Consider the following 22,158-nt stretch of genomic DNA (forward strand, 5'->3'; position numbering starts at 1 on the left):
TATGAGAGGCAGAGGAGGAAACACATACACTGACTGGAACACCCACGGTGTTACCAGAGCGTCCACAGCTATTGCCTGAGGGTCTCTTGACCTGGCACAATACCTGTCCAGTTTTTTGTTGAGGCGGGACGCCATCATATCCACCTTTGGTTTTTCCCAACGGTTCACAATCATGTGGAAGACTTCTGGATGAAGTCCCCACTCTCCCGGGTGTAGATCGTGTCTGCTGAGGAAGTCCGCTTCCCAGTTGTCCACTCCCGGAATGAACACTGCTGACAGTGCTATCACATGATCTTCCGCCCAGCGAAGAATCCTTGCAGCTTCTGCCATTGCCCTCCTGCTTCTTGTGCCGCCCTGTCTGTTGACGTGGGCGACTGCCGTGATGTTGTCCGACTGGATCAACACCGGCTGACCCTGAAGCAGGGGTTTTGCCAGGCTTAGAGCATTGTAAATCGCTCTTAGCTCCAGTATATTTATGTGAAGAGACATCTCCAGGCTTGACCACACTCCCTGGAAGTTTCTTCCCTGTGTGACCGCTCCCCAGCCTCTCAGACTGGCATCCGTGGTCACCAGGACCCAGTCCTGTATGCCGAATTTGCGGCCCTCTAACAGATGAGCACTCTGCAACCACCACAGAAGAGACACCCTTGTCCGTGGAGACAAAGTTATCCGCTGATGCATCTGCAGATGCGATCCGGACCATTTGTCCAGCAGATCCCACTGAAAAGTTCGTGCGTGGAATCTGCCGAATGGAATCGCTTCGTAAGAAGCCACCATTTTTCCCAGGACTCTTGTGCATTGATGCACAGACACTTTTCCTGGTTTTAGGAGGTTCCTGACAAGTTCGGATAACTCCCTGGCTTTCTCCTCCGGAAGAAACACCTTTTTCTGAACCGTGTCCAGAATCATTCCCAGGAACAGCAGACGTGTCGTCGGGGTCAATTGAGATTTTGGAAAATTCAGAATCCACCCGTGCTGTTGCAGCACTACTTGGGTTAGTGCTACTACGTCCTCCAGCTGTTCTCTGGACCTTGCCCTTAGCAGGAGATCGTCCAAGTAAGGGATAATTAATACGCCTTTTCTTCGCAGAAGAAACATCATTTCGGCCATTACCTTGGTAAAGACCCGAGGTGCCGTGGACAATCCAAACGGCAGCGTCTGAAACTGATAATGACAGTTTTGCACCACGAACCTGAGGTACCCTTGATGTGAAGGGCAAATTGGGACATGCAGGTAAGCATCCTTGATGTCCAGGGACACCATAAAGTCCCCTTCTTCCAGATTCGCTATCACTGCTCTGAGTGACTCCATCTTGAACTTTTGTATGTACAGGTTCAAAGATTTCAGATTTAGAATAGGTCTTACCGAGCCGTCCGGCTTCGGTACCACAAATAGTGTGGAATAATACCCCTTTCCCTGTTGTAGGAGGGGTACCTTGACTATCACCTGCTGAGAATACAGCTTGTGAATGGCTTCCAATACCGTCGCCCTGTCTGAGGGAGACGTTGGCAGAGCAGACTTTAGGAACCGGCGAGGGGGAGACTTCTCGAATTCCAACCTGTAACCCTGAGATACTACCTGCAGGATCCAGGGGTCCACCTGTGAGTGAGCCCACTGTGCGCTGAAATTCTTGAGTCGACCCCCCACCGCCCCTGAGTCCGCTTGTAAAGCCCCAATGTCATGCTGAGGGCTTTGCAGAAGCCGGGGAGGGCTTCTGCTCCTGGGAGGGAGCTGCTTGGTGCACTCTCTTACCCTTTCCTTTGCCTCGGGGCAGATATGACTGTCCTTTTGCCCGCTTGTTCTTATAGGAACGAAAGGACTGCGGCTGAAAAGACGGTGTCTTTTTCTGTTGGGAGGGGACCTGAGGTAAAAAGGTGGATTTCCCGGCTGTTGCCGTGGCCACCAAACCCGATAGACCGACCCCAAATAATTCCTCCCCTTTATACGGCAATACTTCCATATGCCGTTTGGAATCCGCATCACCTGACCACTGTCGCGTCCATAAACTTCTTCTGGCAGATATGGACATCGCACTTACTCTCGATGCCAGAGTGCAAATATCCCTCTGAGCATCTCGCATATAAAGAAAAGCATCCTTTAATTGCTCTATAGTCAATAAAATACTGTCCCTATCCAGGGTATCAATATTTTCAGTCAGGGAATCCGACCAAACCACCCCAGCACTGCACATCCATGCTGAGGCGATGGCTGGTCGCAGTATAACACCAGTATGAGTGTATATACTTTTCAGGGTAGTTTCCAGCCTCCTATCAGCTGGATCCTTGAGGGCGGCCGTTTCAGGAGACGGTAACGCCACTTGTTTTGATAAGCGTGTGAGTGCCTTATCCACCCTAGGGGGTGTTTCCCAGCGCGCCCTAACCTCTGGCGGGAAAGGATATAATGCCAATAACTTCTTTGAAATTAGCAGTTTTCTATCGGGGTTAACCCACGCTTCATCACACACTTCATTCAATTCCTCTGATTCAGGAAAAACTACAGGTAGTTTTTTCAGACCCCACATAATACCCCTTTTTGTGGTACTTGCAGTATCAGAGATATGCAAAGCCTCCTTCATTGCCGTGATCATATAACGTGTGGCCCTACTGGAAAATACGTTTGTTTCTTCACCGTCGACACTAGATTCGGTGTCCGTGTCTGGGTCTGTGTCGACCGACTGAGGTAAAGGGCGTTTTACAGCCCCTGACGGTGTCTGAGACGCCTGGACAGGTACTAACTGGTTTGCCGGCCGTCTCATGTCGTCAACTGATTTTTGTAACGTGCTGACATTATCACGTAATTCCATAAACAAAGCCATCCATTCCGGTGTCGACTCCCTAGGGGGTGATATCACCATTACCGGCAATTGCTCCGCCTCCACACCAACATTGTCCTCATACATGTCGACACACACGTACCGACACACAGCAGACACACAGGGAATGCTCTTATCGAAGACAGGACCCCACTAGCCCTTTGGGGAGACAGAGGGAGAGTTTGCCAGCACACACCCAAGCGCTATAAATATATAGGAACAACCCTACAGAAGTGTTGTTTCCTTTATAGCAGCTTAATATATCAATATCGCCAAAAAAGTGCCCCCCCTCTCTGTTTTTTTTTACCCTGTTTCTGTAGTGCAGTGCAGGGGAGAGTCCTGGGAGCCTTCCTCGCAGCGGAGCTGTGCAGGAAAATGGCGCTGTGTGCTGAGGAGATAGGCCCCGCCCCCTATTTCGGCGGGCTCTTCTCCCGGTGTTTGTGAGACCTGGCAGGGGTTAAATACATCCATATAGCCCCAGGGGCTATATGTGATGTATTTTTAGCCAGAACAAGGTATTATCATTGCTGCCCAGGGTGCCCCCCCCAGCGCCCTGCACCCTCAGTGACCGCTGGTGTGAAGTGTGCTGACAACAATGGCGCACAGCTGCAGTGCTGTGCGCTACCTCATGAAGACTGAAAAGTCTTCTGCCGCCGGTTTCTGGACCTCTTCACTTTTCGGCATCTGCAAGGGGGTCGGCGGCGCGGCTCCGGGACTGGACTCCATGGCTGGGCCTGTGTGCGATCCCTCTGGAGCTAATGGTGTCCAGTAGCCTAAGAAGCCAATCCATCCTGCACGCAGGTGAGTTCACTTCTTCTCCCCTAAGTCCCTCGTTGCAGTGAGCCTGTTGCCAGCAGGACTCACTGAAAATAAAAAACTTAATAACTTTTTCTAAGCAGCTCTTTAGGAGAACCACCTAGATTGCACCCTGCTCGGACGGGCACAAAAACCTAACTGAGGCTTGGAGGAGGGTCATAGGGGGAGGAGCCAGTGCACACCACCTAGTCCTAAAGCTTTTATTTTTGTGCCCTGTCTCCTGCGGAGCCGCTAATCCCCATGGTCCTGACGGAGTCCCAGCATCCACTAGGACGTCAGAGAAAATCCAATATTTTTTTTAAAAGTCGGATTGACATTGTCAGAACCGGGGTGATGAGGAGGGTGAGCGAGGGGGAGATGAGACAGGGGAGGGCGGACACGTCATGACGGCGAGTATGTGACGGGGACCATGTGAGGAGAGGTATGGGGATGAGTGAGTAGTGGAGCGTGGACGGGTGAGGAGAGGAAACAGCAGCAGCATGGACGGACAGACACCGGCGCTTAGCATAGAGGACCCACTCGCCAGACGCGACAGAACGGGGTTTGAGCAGCGTCTGCCTCCCCAGGTACTTGTGACAGTTGTCTGGAGCGGCCACTCATCAAATACTGACCTGTAGGATCCTATCCGTCGGAAAGGATCCGACAGGTATTGAATACACCCCTCAGCCATGAAGGCTGGAAACAGTTATTGTTAAATGTGTTTCCATGACCTCCATGTTTTTTTTCCCAACCTAAGTTGTTATATTTTATGTTTTTTTTTATGTGGTGGTGTTGTGATATTTTCAAAACTCCAGAAAAAACAAAAAATGGGAGGAAGGGGGTGGAGGGTAAATGGACTGATGACTGGATATAAAGCAGTAGGCATTGTCAAGGTTGACAATTGTGGAGAATCCTCACATAAGAGTAGAGAAGGCTGGAGGTATGGTGAAGAGGTAAGTGTCTGTATGTTGTATGTGAAGTGCTCATGAAGGGAATATGGCTGAATTCATTCACCAAAAGCTACAGTACTGTACAGTGAAAAAAAGCAGAGACCAGCAACAGAGCCTTATGGGACCCCGATAAAGAAGAGTGGAGCTGAGGATGTGCTAGAGGTGGGACATTGAAAGAACAGTTTGATAAGAAAGAAGTGAACATGGAAAGGTGTTACAAGTAGTTTCTTATGATTAGATAGGAAAACAAAATGAAGCACACCACAGTGCACTCAAACAGAAGTGTATGTTTTATTTATTAACATTAAAAGAGTTCCATAAAGTTAAATTAAAAAAAAAAGAAAGAAAAGTTGGATTTAACCATTTATACTTCACAACGGCCTAAATGTGTCTCTCTTCCCATGTACAAAACAAAAGATATCTGACCACATTTAATTACTGAATGACTAAATATATAGAACAAAACGCACACTTTTCAGATAACATAATACCAAAGCCTAAAAAGCAAATACTGACTACAAAATGTGAACTTTTCCACAATAAGCTGGAAATTCTATAGTCTTATAAACCTAAAAAAAACAAGTATGTTCTGAAACTACAAATCACGCAATGCTGAGGGGATCATAAAGCACTGCATTACATATTTCTACCCTAAAGTCCGATACAAACCAATAACACTTCTGTTATAAATCTTCAAGACCAGTGGTTCTCAACCTGGGGTACTCGCTGTAGTAGCGGGGTGGGACACACAGGAAAGTAGTATCCTGGGGAACACTAGTCCTATGCATAACAACAGGACCCTAATGTAAAAGCCTGTCCCTGTATAAGAAAGAATGTGGACTGTAATTTTGGTGTCAATTGTACATAAATTGTAATGCAGTATGTGACAAATACATATGTACAATTTATGCTATTCTTGTTTTTACAAGTATTTCTTTTATATATGGTTTCACCTAAACAACATTTGTATCTACATGCAATTAATAGTCATTACAAATGTTTAGCATATGGTCGAGGGAATAACACAAATAGGCTGCCAGGGGTTACCACATGTAAAGTCACAGAGAACCACTGTTCTAGACAGAAAATAATTCCACTTATTTTCACCTAATCAGTGTCATTAGCCAATTGCAAAGTGTTATAATATTGTTAGTGATGCTATCTCCTGCCTGGATAATAAGGGGAGTATTTATTTAAGCATGGAGAGAGATAAAGTGGAGAGAGATTAAGCACTAATCAATCAGCTCCTGTCATTTTTTCCTATAATTAAAATTAAAAGACGATTGGTTGCTGCTTTATCTCTCTCTGCTTTGATAAATAACCCCCTTAGGGAGGAAGCTATTCATTTTTTTTTTTTTTACTGAAATTCTTCTTTGAGCTATGTGATAAAAATATACACATGTAAAATGTACATAAAGCAAATTGGTGATATATCCTTCTACAACTGTATTAAATCTATGTGTGGATTTTTGTTTGTTTTAAAACCGGCCTCTGACAAAATAGCTGTTTTGTTAAGGTAAAACTCATACCTACAGTAAACACTTCTTCACTGCATTTCCTGCGTTTACAGTGCATTCTTGTGGAGGTGTGTGGTAATGCACTCAAACACCCATACTGCAGCGCAACACAATTCAATACATGTAAAATCACAATTATCTATTGTCTCTTGTGGTACAATATTACATGTGCTTTATTTAGATTAGAAACACATCTTAAACACCTAACACCAGTAGTCTAAACAACCCTTTATTAATGCATTAAAGATGGAGATTAAGTCACTAAAACACACTGCTGCACAAATGAAACTCTGGTCTAGGAACAAGTCCCAATTCTACACCTGTGTGTGCTATTTTGTCCCCCACCCCTATGAGGCAACATCTGGCCTACAACTACTTGACAAGTTAAAATACCAATTTGATTTTGTAGAAATAAAAACCACACTTGTTTTTCACTGTAACACTATTTTCTATGAATCTTCATAGCATGTCAAGAACAAAAAACTATTTCTTGTGACACGATTATTGAAAAGCATACTGCATTGGGAATGGTTAGCATAAATAATACCTGCTCTATGGAGTGTAGCTTCAAACAGCTAGTCTTACTGTACATATATACTGTGACGTCATGCATGGGGAAATGCTGAGATTAAACATGCACAACTGACAAAAGCTGCTAGGCCGCCTAGTGTCCCTGGCACATTTACATGTTGCATTTTCTTTTTCACTTCCACTAATCAAAGTCACGATTGGTCAGCACCAATGGAGCAGCCAGTGTCCAAACATACAGGGCAATGCACACCCAACTTGAGGAGATCTTCACCCAAACAGATGGCCATTTGCTAGTCATTGTCTCATATGAAGAATCAGGGCTGGAAAGGATTAAAAAAAGGAACAGTTTAGTGAAAAATATATTTAACACCTGAAAGCATGAAACATAATTCAAATAAGAACAATGCAATTTCCAATTACATCTATACAATATGGATATAGTCTATTTTTGGTCCAATTTATACATGTATACAGGCACTCTGTTATGTTGCATGTTACAATGTAACAACTGTGATATGTTGTTAATGAATGGAAACCTCTCTGCATAATTGCATTATACCTATTCTAGCCTTACATTGGATTTTAAAAGTGGGTGGAAATGAGGTCACAGATAAACTGAATTTTAAGATTTGTTGCTTTTTATTATAGCTTGTAACCCAGGGTTAATCCTGCATTAATATTCCTTGTGATGTATTACTAGAGATCAGGGCTCTTTCTTTTATACAATTGTTTTGTTTTGAAATAATGGAGATAAAGGGGTTTGTGCAGCCCATGTGATGGTCAGAGGGTCGTGTGATCCTTGAAAACAAAATTGCCTATAAATCCGAGTGAGGTCATTAATGAAAACATTTTATGCTTGAACGACAATCATCTACGGTCTGTAAATGGGGAACCCACCTGTACCAGTTGGTAAGTGTCATCATGATGTACAATGATGCCAAAAACAGCATGAAGTGAAAGAATGAGTAGCTGTAAGTAACCCCATCTCGTTCATTGTCCACAGCACGGTTCACATCCTCAGAATCACCCAGAGAGCCATCACTCCTGCTCCCATCTTCTATCAGTGTGGACTCATCACTGGTTAGAGTCAGTTTGTTCACTTGGCTGTTAGATGATGTTCGAATGCTGAGTACAAAAAGAATCATTAGAAACAAATATAGCATAAATATAAGACTGGATATTCACATACAGACAAAAAAAGGTAACAGAATGAATGTAAAGCAAAACATAAAATAAGATTTTACTCACCGGTAAATCTATTTCTCGTAGTCCGTAGTGGATGCTGGGACTCCGTAAGGACCATGGGGAATAGCGGCTCCGCAGGAGACTGGGCACAACTAAAGAAAGCTTTAGGACTACCTGGTGTGCACTGGCTCCTCCCACTATGACCCTCCTCCAGACCTCAGCTAGGATACTGTGCCCGGAAGAGCTGACACAATAAGGAAGGATTTTGAATCCCGGGTAAGACTCATACCAGCCACACCAATCACACCGTATAACTCGTGATACTATACCCAGTTAACAGTATGAAATATAACTGAGCCTCTCAACAGATGGCTCAACAATAACCCTTTAGTTAGGCAATAACTATATACAAGTATTGCAGACAATCCGCACTTGGGATGGGCGCCCAGCATCCACTACGGACTACGAGAAATAGATTTACCGGTGAGTAAAATCTTATTTTCTCCAACGTCCTAAGTGGATGCTGGGACTCCGTAAGGACCATGGGGATTATACCAAAGCTCCCAAACGGGCGGGAGAGTGCGGATGACTCTGCAGCACCGAATGAGCAAACTCTAGGTCCTCCTCAGTCAGGGTATCAAACTTGTACACTCTTGCAAAAGTGTTTGAACCCGACCAAGTAACAGCTCGGCAAAATTGTAAAGCCGAGACCCCTCGGGCAGCCGCCCAAGAAGAGCCCCTTTCCTCGTGGAATAAGCTTTTACAGATTTAGAGTGCGGCAGTCCAGCCGCAGAATGTGCAAGTTGAATCGTGCTACAGATCCAGCGAGCAATAGTCTGCTTAGAAGCAGGAGCACCCAGCTTGTTGGGTGCATATAGGATAAATAGCGAGTCAGTTTTCCTGACTCCAGCAGTCCTGGAAACATACATTTTTCAGGGCCCTGACTACGTCCAGTAACTTGGAATCCTCCAAGTCCCAAGTAGCCGCAGGCACCACCATAGGTTGGTTCACATGAAACACTGATACCACCTTAGGAAGGAATTGGGAACGAGTCCTCAATTCCGCCCTATCCATATAAAAAAATCAGATAAGGGCTTTTGCATGATAAAGCCGCCAATTCTGATACACGCCTGGCCGACGCCAAGGCCAACAGCATGACCACTTTCCACGTGAGGTATTTTAGCTCCACGGATTTAAGTGGCTCAACCCAATGCGACTTCAGGAAATCCAACACCACGTTGAGATCCCACGGTGCCACTGGAGGCACAAACGGGGGCTGACTCTGCAGCACTCCCTTAACAAAAGTCTGAACTTCAGGCAGTGAAGCCAGTTCTATTTTGGAAGAAAATCGATAGAGCCGAAATCTGGACCTTAATGGAACCCAATTTTAGGCCCATAGTCACCCCTGACTGTAGGAAATGCAGAAATCGACCTAGCTGAAATTCCTCCGTTGGAGCCTTCCTGGCCTCACAGCACGCAACATATTTCCGCCATATGCGGTGATAATGGTTTGCGCTCACTTCTTTCCTAGCTTTAATTAGCGTAGGGATAACTTCCTCCGGAATGCCCTTTTCCTTCAGGATCCGGCGTTCAACCGCCATGCCGTCAAACGCAGCCGCGGTACGTCTTGGAACAGACAGGCCCCCTGCTGCAGCAGGTCCTGTCTGAGCGGCAGAGGCCATGGGTCCTCTGAGATCATTTCTTGGAGTTCTGGGTACCAAGCTCTTCTTGGCCAATCCGGAACAATGAGTATAGTTCTTACTCCTCTCCTTCTTATTCTCATTACCCTGGGTATGAGAGGCAGAGAAGGGAAAACATACACCGACTGGTACACCCACGGTGTTACCAGAGCGTCCACAGCTATCGCCTGAGGGTCCCTTGACCTGGCGCAATATCTTTTTAGCTTTTTGTTGAGGCGGGACGCCATCATGTCCACCTGTGGCCTTTCCCAACGGTGTACAATCATTTGGAAGACTTCTGGATGAAGTCCCCACTCTCCCGGGTGGAGGTCGTGTCTGCTGAGAAAGTCTGCTTCCCAGTTGTCCACTCCGGGAATGAACACTGCTGACAGTGCTAACACATGATTTTCCGCCCATCGGAGAATCCTTGTGGCTTCTGCCATCGCCATCCTGCTTCTTGTGCCGCCCTGTCGGTTTACATGAGCGACCGCCGTGATGTTGTCTGACTGGATCAGCACCGGCCGGTGTTGAAGCAGGGGTCTAGCCTGACTTAGGGCATTGTAAATGGCCCTTAGTTCCAGAATATTTATGTGTAGGGAAGTCTCCTGTCCATAGTCCTTGGAAGTTTCTTCCCTGTGTGACTGCCCCCCAGCCTCGAAGGCTGGCATCCGTGGTCACCAGGACCCAGTCCTGTATGCCGAATCTGCGGCCCTCTAGAAGATGAGCACTCTGCAGCCACCACAACAACGACACCCTGGCCCTTGGAGACAGGGTTATCCGCCGATGCATCTGAAGATGCGACCCGGACCACTTGTCCAACAGATCTCACTGGAAGATCCTTGCATGGAACCTGCCGAATGGAATTTCTTCGTAAGAAGCTACCATCTTTCCCAGGGCTCGCGTGCATTGATGCACCGACACCTGTATTTGTATTAGGAGGTCTCTGTCTAGAGACGACAACTCCTTGGATTTCTCCTCCGGGAGAAAACCTTTTTTTCTTGTTCTGTGTCCAGAACCATACCCAGGAACAGTAGACGCCTCGTAGGAACCAGCTGCGACTTTGGAATATTCAGAATCCAGCCGTGCTGTTGTAGCACTTCCCGAGATAGTGCTACTCCGACGAACAACTGCTCCCTGGACCTCGCCTTTATAAGGAGATCGTCCAAGTACGGGATAATTATTTCGGCCATTACCTTGGTAAATACCCTCGGTTCCGGGGACAGACCAACGGCAACGTCTGGAATTGGTAATGACAAACCTGTACCACAATTTTGAGGTACTCCTGGTGAGGAGGGTAAATAGGGACATGCAGGTAAGCATCCTTGATGTCCAGTGATACCATGAAATTCTCCAGGCTTGCAATAATCGCCCTGAGCGATTCCATTTTGAACTTGAACCTTCGTATATAAGTGTTCAAGGATTTCAATTTTAGAATGGGTCTCACCGAACCGTCTGGTTTCGGTACCACAAACATTTTGGAATAGTAACCCCGGCCTTGTTGAAGGAGGGGTACCTTGATTTCACCTGCTGTGGAAGTACAGCTTGTGAATTGCCGCCAGTACTACCTCCCTTTCTCCGAGGGCAGCAGGCAAGGCTGATGTGAGGTAACGGCGAGGGGGAGTCGCCTCAAACTCCAGCTTGTATCCCTGTGATACTACTTGCAGAACCTAGGGATCCACCTGTGGGCAAGCCCACTGGTCCCTGAAGTTCCCGAGACGCGCCCCCACCGCACCTGTCTCCACCTGTGGAGCCCCAGCGTCATGCGGTGGACTCAGAGGATGCGGGGGAAGATTTTTGATCCTGGGAACTGGATGTCTGGTGCAGCTCTTTCCTTCTTCCCTTGTCTCTGTGCAGAAAGGAAACGCCTTTGCCCCGCTTGCTTTTCTGAAGCCGAAAGGACTGTACCCGAAAATACGGTGCTTTCTTAGGCTGTGAGGAAACCTGAGGTAAAACAATTTCTTCCCAGCTGTTGCTGTGGATACGAGGTCCCAGAGACCATCCCCAAACAATTCCTCACCCTTATAAGGCAGAATCTCCATGTGCCTTTTAAAGTCGGCATCACCTGTCCAGTGCCGGGTCTCTAATACCCTCCTGGCAGAATGGACATTGCCTTAATTCTGGATGCCAGCCGGCAAATATCCCTCTGTGCATCCCTCATATATAAGACGACGTCTTTAATATGCTCTATGTTAGTAAAATATTATCTCTGTCAAGGGTATTAATATTGACAGGGTATCAGACCACGCTGCAGCAGCACTATTCATGCTGAGGCATTTGCAGGTCTCAGTATGGTACCTGAGTGTGTATATACAGACTTCAGGATAGCCTCCTGCTTTTTATCAGCAGGCTCCTTCAAAGTGGCCGTATCCTAAGACGGCAGTGCCACCTTTTTTTGACAAACGTGTGAGCGCCTTATCCACCCTAGGGGATATCTCCCAACGTGACCTATCCTCTGGCGGGAAAGGGTACGCCATCAGTAACTTTTTAGAAATTACCAGTTTCTTATCGGGGGAACCCACGCTTCTTTACACACTTCATTCACTCATCTGATGGGGGAACAAAACACTGGCTGCTTTTTCTCCCCAAACATAAAACCCCTTTTATGTGGTACTTGGGTTCATGTCAGAAATGTGTAACACATTTTTTATTGCCGAGATCATGCAACGGATGTTCCTAGTGGATTGTGTATATGTCTCAATCTCGTCGACACTGGAGTCAGACTCCGTGTCGACATCTGTGTCTGCCATCTGAGGTAACAGGCGTTTTTTTGAGCCCCTGATGGCCTTTGAGACGCCTGGGCAGGCGCGGGCTGAGAAGCCGGCTGTCCCACAGCTGTTACGTCATCCAGCCTTTTATGTAAGGAGTTGACATTGTCGGTTAATACCTTCCACCTATCCATCCACTCTGATGTCGGCCCCACAGAGGGCGACATCCCATTTATCGGCCTCTGCTCCGCCTCCACGTAAGCCTCCTCATCAAACTTGACGACACAGCCGTACCGACACACCGCATACACACAGGGAATGCTCTGACAGAGGACAGGACCCCACAAAGCCCTTTGGGGAGACAGAGAGAGAGTATGCCAGCACACACCAGAGCGCTATATAACACAGGGATCCCACTATAAATGAGTGTTTTTTCCCTTATAGCTGCTTATATTACATTATATATATATATATATATATATATATATATATATATATATATATATATAGCGCCTAAATTTAGTGCCCCCCCTCTCTTTTTTACCCTTATGTAGCTTGACACTGCAGGGGAGAGCCAGGAAGCGTCCCTCCAGCGGAGCTGTGAGGGAAAAATGGCGCCAGTGTGCTGAGGGAGATGGCCCCGCCCCTTTTCCGGCGGACTTCTCCCACTTTTTCTGGAATTCTGGCAGGGGTATTTTTACACCTATATAGCCTTCCTGACTATATATGGTGTAGATTTGCCAGCCAAGGTGTATTATATTGCCCTCAGGGCGCCCCCCCAGCGCCCTGCGCCCATCAGTGACCGGAGTGTGAGGTGTGCATGAGGAGCAATGGCGCACAGCTGCAGTGCTGTGCGCTACCTTGTTGAACACGGAAGTCTTCTGCCGACGATTTTCCGGAACACTTCTTGCTTTTGGCTCTGTAAGGGGGCCGGCGGCGCGGCTCCGGGACCGAACGATCGAGGTCGGGTCCTGTGTTCGATCCCTCTGGAGCTAATGGTGTCCAGTAGCCTAAGAAGCCCAAGCTACCACCAGTTAGGTAGGTTCGCTTCTTCTCCCCTTAGTCCCTCGCTGCAGTGAGTCTGTTGCCAGCAGGTCTCACTGTAAAATAAAAAACCTAAAATATACTTTCTTTCTAGGAGCTCAGGAGAGCCCCTAGTGTGCATCCAGCTCAGCCGGGCACAATATTCTAACTGAGGTCTGGAGGAGGGTCTTAGTGGGAGGAGCCAGTGCACACCAGGTAGTCCTAAAGCTTTCTTTAGTTGTGCCCAGTCTCCTGCGGAGCCGCTATTCCCCATGGTCCTTACGGAGTCCCAGCATCCACTTAGGACGTCAGAGAAATAACAATTTTGATGTTTGAACTGTGCAGGTTTATCTTGCATTTTCTTGAGGATCAGAGTACTGTTGGTTAATAAAATTCAGCTAATTGGTCTCTGCATGCCACTGCATGCTACAATAGTTCTACGAAAGTCCAGCCCACACATTTAATCATAGGCAAGAATGCCATTAGCCACACGCTTTACTGCACCGCTTCAGCTCCTGGGTAGAGCGCCCAGAGCTATTCAATCAGCAGCCCTTGGTAAGCATTTCATTCAGATTTCTGCCTGCACCCACCAAAGGCTAGCTGAACGTCCCCCATTGACTGTAATCACTGATAAAGAGGAGTGTTTTCAATACTGCTGTTGTAAAGGATATTTTAGGTTTACCAGTTAAAAAATAGATGTATACAGTTTTTCTATTTATAAATTGCAGTAGTGAGGTATCTGAGCTCCTGCATTTTTCACTTATGCTAGCCCATTGTCTTACATCTCTTAAAACGGCCACAGAGGCACTTCATTCACAATTCAGTCCCTGGTCCTTCTGGCTCTTTGCTTCAATTCACCAACAATTGTCTCAGGCAGGTACTCAGCCCTATTATAGAGTCTTGTAACATACTTAGGCACAGATTTATGAAGCCTTGGAGAGTGATAAATTGCACAGTGATAAAATACCAGCCAATCATCTCCTAACTGTAATTTTTCAAACACAGCCTGTAACATGGCAGTTAGGAGCTGGTTGTTTGGTACTTTATCACCGTGCAATTTATCACTCTCCAAGGCTTGATAAATCTGTGCCTATGGGGTAAATGTATGAAGCAGCGATAAGAGTGGAGAAGTGAGCCAGTGGAGGAGTTGCCCATGGCAACCAATTGGCTGCTTCGTATAATTTTATAGTATGCAAATTTGTAAATGTTACTTCAATGCTGATTGGTTGCCATGGTCAACTTCTCCCACTGGCTCACTTGTCCAATCAAGTACACATATCTAATCAAAAGGCTTCTGCAGTAATTGAAACATCTGTTAAGCAACAACAATCTTTCTCTCGTATATAATACACACACATACCTGGAGTACAGAACACAGAGCAGGAAGAGAACAAGTCCCACAATTCCTTGAGCATCCCACCATTGCACTACTTGAATTTGTCCTGGAGTAGTAGTTGTATTGTAGCCAATTATGCCAAGCAAACTGGGATTGCATTTCCGATCTATGAGACATCATGGGACAAAGAAGTGAATTGTGTATAGAAAGCTGTACTCATTAGTACAACACCACAAACAACTACATACATATGCATACCTGGCTCGTTGGTCATGGCAGACCAAGTCAGATACATGGTGTAAATAGTTATCACAGAAGACTGCAGCAGACCGGATCTGGGCTGAGATTCCTTAGACAGAAGCAGAAGTACAGATACATGCAATGTATGTTGTGTTTCTTAAAATCAACTTCATTACTTAATACAGTACATCTATTAACAAGGCTCAGGTATGAAAAGCATGTCATTTATTCATAGGACTATTTTTTATAGCTGTACAACTTTCAAGTTATCAGGTAGGCCAACCCATCTAAAACAGTCATGGAATTAGGTTATCCATATGACAGAAGTAGCCATACTTAAAATATTACTAGGTTTCCTCTCTATCTAAGGAAGAGGACCGAAAACACTGCCCTCTGCTATCTCTTATAGGAATAAGGACTAGAAAACAAAAGCTCCCACCAAATGCTGCAACTTGGCCAGCATTAGCTCAGGTTTGGTTGCACAAGTTGTATGTGACGGGTCAGAGTTTTCTTTTTTGCCTGAATTTGGGCAGCATAGGAACCAAGAGAAAAATCTAAGTGGAGTTCTGGGATATTTTAAATCTGTACTCCTAGAAGGAACACTTTAAGCAAGGACAAAAGTATTAAAGCTATTGAGCATTCTTAGGGGTATATTCAATTGAAGTCGGATCCATTCTGACATTCATTTGTCGGAATGGATCCGACCTGGGCTATTCAAATGACATCTCAATTCGACCCGTGGCTCTCCCCGTCTAACCCCCCCAAGCTCTCTGCCTCTCCAGTCCCTCCTCTCTGTCCCTGCATCACAGCCGCCGCTCACGGCAGCGTCCACCCGGCTCCAGCAAGCGAGGTCTCGTTTGACGGCCTGATAGTTGAGAGGGAGATTTTAACCAGGAAGGGTCTTCCATTTCAAGGTAGTTTCCACTATGGTTCAGGTCCGTAAGGTGATTCTTCCAAATACGGTGGTAATGTTTGGAGGTAAATATGTTTCTTGGTGTGAGGGTCGAAAATGTTCTCCTGTGGACTTTCGTATGGGCCGCTTTCTACTGTTCCTGCAAGCAGGAGTGGATAAGGGCCTAGAGTTAGGCTCCATCAAGGTTCAGATTTCGTCTCTCTCCATCCTCTTCCAGAAATAACTGGCGGTACTTTCTGAAGTACAGACCTTTCTAAAGGGGGTGTTGCACAATCAACCACCCTTTGTTCCTCCCACTGCTCCGTGGGACCTCAATGTGGTACTGACCTTTCTCCAGTCGGATTGGTTACATAGGGTTGCCTTAAATACCTAACGTGGAAGACTTATGTTACTGGCCTTGTGTGACGGAATTGGGGGGCCTTGTCCTGTAAGAGCCCATACTTGGTGTCTCATGAGGATAGGGCGGAGCTCAGAATTCGCCCACAATTTTTGCCAAAAGTGGTGTCGGCCTTTCATGTAAATCAACCTATTGTGGTTCCTGAGTTATCCGACACTTCTGTTGCTCCAAAGTCCCTGGACATTGTGAGGGATTTGAGGATTTACATCAAAAGACTGCTCGACACAGGAAGTCTGACTCGCTTTTCGTCCTTTATGATGATCCAAGCAGTCCACTGCTCGTTGGCTCAGCTTGACTATTCAACAAGCCTATACTTCGGCTGCTCTGCCGCTGCAGAGTTCTGTTCAGGTCCACTACACAAGTTTCTTCCTGGGCGGCTGCCCGGGGCGTCTCGACCTTACAGTTGTGCGGTGCAGCTACTTGGTCCGGTGTGACCACGTTCGTTAAGTTCTACAGGTTCGACACCTTGGCCAAGGATGACCTTCAGTTTGGTCAGGCGGTTTTGCAGGGGTCTCAGCACTCTCCCACCCGTTCTGGAGCTATGGGACGTCCCCATGGTAGTATCCACTAGGACGTTAGAGAAAATAGGAATTTAATACCTACCGGTAATTCCTTTACTGGGCGACCGCCTCAGTGCTTCGTTTTTTAAAGTGTTCTATTAATTAATACATTTCTTATGAAGAAATCAGGATTCTATTTAGAGGCAATCATAGGTATCACTGTTTTCAAAGCAATCCTTTCAGCATTATTTTTACAACCAAATCATAGGCTACAAAAATGTAAAAAGCACTGCAGTCCTCAATAGTTTACCCCAACTAACATGCCTCTATCAGCCAGCAAGCTTAGGGGTACATACCTGGATCTTCGGCAGAACGGACATCATAGAAGCTCCAATACATAAAAGCAAATTCACACTGATAAAAGCTTTGTTTTCAGAACAGCCCTCGGGATGGGTGTAATAGACATAGAATAGCACTACAGCTACCAGTGACAAGGCATAGTTTATGCCAGTAGCTGACAGCAATGCTGCGGAAAAAGAGAGAGACATATATTGTGGATTTTACAAATATACATATATGATTTGATTACTCAATAAATCACACTTTAGTGTACTTTGGATGCAATACATATGCCAGATTAAGTATATTATAGGTATACTATAATGAAAAAAAATAAAAAAAGAAGTCTTTAGAATCTGTAATTACACAGTGCTACATAGTCTGACTCACCTGCGTACCAGCACCGAGAGTTTCCTTCTTCCATCTTTTCAACCCAGGACTCATTCCAAGAGTGAGCAAAATCAATCAGCAACACTAGCTGGATGAGGATGAAGCAGAATGCCCCTCCCATTCCAACATAGAACCACACTGCAATCAATTACAAAAAAATAGTGTGACTACAGGAAAAGGAAAATCAGAGAGGACATTAGGGAATAAAAGATAAGTACACTGGGAAGCTAAAAACTGAATGTAAAAAAATAAATTACATATTTTGATGCGTGTAATTTATTTGCAACTTTAATTCTGCAATGTAAGTCACGCCAAAAACATTGGAGAGTTCAGATTTTATTGAACAGGTGGAATTTATTTTTTGTACGGACCTAGAATTACCCATAAGAGTAAATTTATTTATGTATGTATGTATGTATGTATGTATGTATGTATGTATGTATGTATGTATGTATGTATGTATGTATGTATGTATGTATGCATGCGGTTTATCATATTGAAAAAGAAAAAATAAGACAATTCCCACCTTAATATGGTAGTTGTGTAAAAAAATCATTTTACATTGAAATGATACACTTAAGCATTAGGCAACCAAGAAAAAAAACTGGCACAAACAACAAAATGGAGAATAGTTGTTATACACCCATCAGTAAGCAAATTAGTAAACATAAAAGAAGCTATGACATACTAGCTGGCAGGGCTGGACATCCCAATAACTCCAGTTATGATACTTATACATAGTCAGAACGGGGTGCAGTTACATTACCATCTGTCAGGATCCCGGCGGTCTGGATACAGACCACTAAATCCTGGCAGTCGGAATCCCGACCCAAGCCCAGAATTCCCACTTGGGTGGTGGTCCATGCCACCACCTGACGGGGGATATAATCGATTGGTACCCTTTGAGCCCCGGTGGCAAACACATAAAGCCCGCGAGGGGACACTGCGCTTGCCGCCAAGTTCGTGAGCAATACCAGTGAAGCTTCTTGTTGAGTCGAGAAGCCATCATGTCTGTTTGTGGGCAGCCCCACCGGTGGATGATCTGCTGGAACACTTGATGGTGGAGTCCCCACTCCACCGGGTGGAGATCGTGACGACTTAGGAAGTCTGCTTCCCAGTTGTCTACACCCGGAATGAAAATTGGCTCTTGCATTTCTTTCAACCCAGAAGAGTATCTTTGACACTTCTCGCATGCAGGCTCTGCTTCTTGTCCATCCTTGTTGATTAATATACTCCACTGCTGTTGAGTTGTCCGACTGTACTTGGATTGCGTGATCCTTGAGCAAAGGAGAGGCCTAAAGCAGAGCATTGTAGATCACACGAAGTTCCAGAATGTTGATCGGAAGGAGGCTTTCGTGGGCTGACCACCTGCCCTGAAACTATGCCACTTGGGTGACCGCTCCCCATCCTCTCAGACTCGCATCCGTCGTGAGGAGGGTCCAATCCTGAATCCCGAAACTCCTGCCTTCCAGGAGATTGGAGGACTGTAACCACTACAAGAGGGACATTATGGCCTGAGGGGACAGCCGGATTAGCCGGTGCATCTGTAGATGTGAGCCGGACCACTTGTTCAGGAGATCCAATTGAAATGTTCTGGCATGGAACCTCCCATATTGGATTGCCTCGTACGAGGCGACCATCTTTACCAGCAATCGTATGCAAGGATGGACACTCAAGTAGGCCGCAGCACCATTCGGACCATCTCCTGAAGTGTTCTCACCTTGTCCTCTGGTAGGAACACCTTCTGTACCACAGTATCCAGCAACATGAACAGGAGCCGCTGAGTTGGCTCCAGGTGGGACTTCTGTAAATTGAGGATCCACCCATGGTGTGACAGAAGATGGATAGTGCGGTCGATATGGAGCAATAAAAGCTCCCTGGATCTTGCTTTTATCAGAAGATCGTCCAGGTAAGGGACCACATTGACCCCCTGGACCCAGAGATGGAACATCATCCCTGCCATCACCTTCCTGAACACCCTCTGAGCCATGGACAGGCCAAAAGGCAGGGCCTGGAACTGGTAGTGATCGTCCAGCAGGGCAAACCTCAGGTACACTTGATGAGGTGGCCAAATCGGAATATGAAGGTAGGCATCCTTGATATCCAGGGAGACCATGAATTCCTGTTCCTCCAGGCCTACAATCAGTGCTCGCAAGGATTCCATTATGAACTTGAAAACCTTTCAGGTAAGGGTTCAAGGACTTACCAAACCGTCCGGTTTCGGTACCACAAACAGGTTAGCGTAATAACCCTTGCCTCGTTGTGGTATAGGTACTGGAACAATGACGTGGGACTGGACCAACTTTTGGATGACCTGCATATCCTCCAAAGCTGGTAAGCTTGATTTGAAATCGAAGTTATGGTAAGAACTCATCGTTGATAACGTGATTTCTCTTATGTCCACAGGTATCCACAGGATAACATTGGGATATGGTTGAGCGACAGCGAAAATGGCACCAACACGGTCACAAGCTTTCTGGCGTCCCAGGATGCATCGGGGTTTCACCATATAGTCCCGCCCACTGACTCAGTCAAATTAGTTCTTTCCACAGCGATTTAGGCAGGAGCATCAGGTAGAAACCTATTTAGGCGATAAGAACACACATACACACCCTTCCATACAAGAGGGAAGAGGTTTAGCGATTGTCAAGATCCTCAAATCAGGTGCGTCAGGGTGGGATCCCTGTGGACATAAGAGAAATCACGTTATCAACGGTAAGTTCTTACCATAACGTCTATTTCTCTGGCTGGGTCCACAGGATAACATTGGGATTCCCAACGCCAATTTTAGTGGTGGGGACGCTCCTGATTACACAGGAGGACCTTTCGCCCGAAGTCTGCGTCATGAGAGGCAAAAGTATCCAAGGCATAATGTCTAATGAATGTGTTTATGGAAGACCATGTGGCTGCCTTACAAATCTGTTCTGCTGAAGCACCCTGTTGTGCTTCCCATGAAGGACCTACCTTACGTGTAGAATAAGCAGAGACATTAGCCGGAGTAGGGAGATCTGCATGAGAATAAGCTTCTGATATTACCATTCGGAGCCATCTTGCGAGCCTCTGCTTACTAGCAGGCCATCCTCGTCTATGAAATCCGTAGAGGATGAAGAGAGAATCTGTTTTCCTGATGGCACTAGTACGATCTATGTAGATTCTTAAAGCTCGGACTACGTCCAGCGACGCTTCTCCCGCAGATAGTCCCGATACCTGAAAAGCTGGGACTACAATCCTTCATTAAGGTGAAACTTTGAAACCACCTTTGGAAGATAACCAGATCTCGTTCTGAGAACTGCTCTGTCTGGAAAAAAAATTAGGAAAGGAGACTTACACGATAACGCTCCTAAATCTGACACTCTTCTGGCTGACGCCATTGCCAGTAGAAAAAGCACTTTAGCCGTTAACCATTTAAGATCTGCTCTCTTAAGCGGTTCAAACAGAGGACCCTGGAGGAATTTAAGAACTAAATTCAAATCCCAGGGAGCTGCAGGAGGAACAAATGGAGGTTGAATATGTACAACTCCCTGAAAGAAAGTACGTATATCCTGTAAATCAGCAATCTTTTGCTGAAACCATACAGTTAACGCTGATACTTGAACTCTCAAGGAAGCTACTTTCAAACCTTTATCCAATCCTGCTTGAAGGAAATCCAAAATCCTGGATACTTTAAAAGATCTTGGATTCAAACTTTTTTCAGTACACCAATGAATGTAGGCTTGGCATATTCTACGATACACACGAGCTGAAGAAGGCTTTCCTGCTCTAAGCATAGTTTGGATTACTTGTTTTGAAAATCATCTAGCTTCTAAGATAGAGGTTTCAACAGCCACACAGTCAAAGACAGACGATTCAGATGGCTGTGACAACAAGGACCCTGCATTAGCAGATCTGGACGTTGAGGGAGCCGTATCGGTGCTTCCACGGACATTCTCAGTAGATCTGTGTACCAATGCCTTCTTGGCCAAGCTGGAGCTATTAGAATTATTGCTCCCTTTGCTTGCTTTATTTTTCTCACTATTCTGGGTAACAGAGATATTGGAGGGAACAGATACGCCAGATGAAATTTCCATTCTACTGACAGTGCGTCTACAAGGACCGCTCCGGGATCCTTTGTTCTCGATCCGTACCTCGGAACTTTGTTGTTTAGACGAGATGCCATGAGATCTCTCTGGTAGACCCCATCTGTTCACTAGTGTCTGAAACACTTCTGGGTGTAATGCCCATTCGGTTTCCTGAATGGTGTGTCGACTGAGAAAATCTGCTTCCCAGTTCAGAACACCTGGGACAAACACTGCTGACAATGCTGGGGGATGGAGCTCTGCCAATCTTAGAATGGGCATTACTTCCTCCATCAATCTCTTGCTGTGAGTTCATCCTTGATGACTGAGGTACGCTACTGCTGTCGCATTGTCTGAGCGAATCTGGACCGGTATTCCTTGCAGACTGCCCTTTGCCTGAACTAGAGCCATATAAAATGGCCCTTATCTCCAACAGAGTTATTGGCAGGCGACTTTCCCTTGTGGTCCATTTTCCCTGGAACCAAAGGCTTCCGAGTACCGCACCCCAGCCTTGCAGACTGGCATCTGTTGTCAGGACTTGCCATTCTTTTATCCAAAAGGGTCACCTCTTGTTTAAATGATCTGTCTGTAGCCACCACGCTAGCGACCTTTTTACGTTTACTGGAAACTTTATCATCTGCTTTTTTATCGTCTGATGAGTTCCGTTCCATTTGGTCAGAATAAGGTGCTGCAATGGTCTGGAGTGGAATTGCGCATATTCCACCATGTCGAAGGTTGATACCATCAGACCCAACAGTCGCATTGCTGCATGGACTGACATTGTTTGGGCG

At 46.0% G+C, this 22,158-nt stretch overlaps 1 protein-coding gene across 1 annotated transcript in view; it reads right to left on the reverse strand.

Annotated features, from left to right (window-relative positions):
- Positions 1-4,829: 4,829 nt before the first annotated feature.
- SERINC1 (serine incorporator 1) overlaps positions 4,830-22,158 on the reverse strand; it is a 66,267-nt gene continuing 48,938 nt past the window's right edge. The window contains exons 5-10 of the mRNA XM_063917246.1: positions 17,313-17,450; positions 16,940-17,109; positions 14,792-14,882; positions 14,558-14,699; positions 7,503-7,730; positions 4,830-6,925 (exon numbers count right to left, since the gene is read on the reverse strand). Of these exons, the coding sequence (XP_063773316.1) occupies positions 6,787-6,925; positions 7,503-7,730; positions 14,558-14,699; positions 14,792-14,882; positions 16,940-17,109; positions 17,313-17,450 (908 nt within the window). The 3' untranslated portion in view covers positions 4,830-6,786. The remainder of the gene's footprint in view (positions 6,926-7,502; positions 7,731-14,557; positions 14,700-14,791; positions 14,883-16,939; positions 17,110-17,312; positions 17,451-22,158) is intronic.

This window comes from Pseudophryne corroboree, chromosome 4 (assembly GCF_028390025.1).
Source record: "Pseudophryne corroboree isolate aPseCor3 chromosome 4, aPseCor3.hap2, whole genome shotgun sequence".
In the NCBI taxonomy this organism is placed as follows: Eukaryota; Metazoa; Chordata; class Amphibia; order Anura; family Myobatrachidae; genus Pseudophryne; species Pseudophryne corroboree.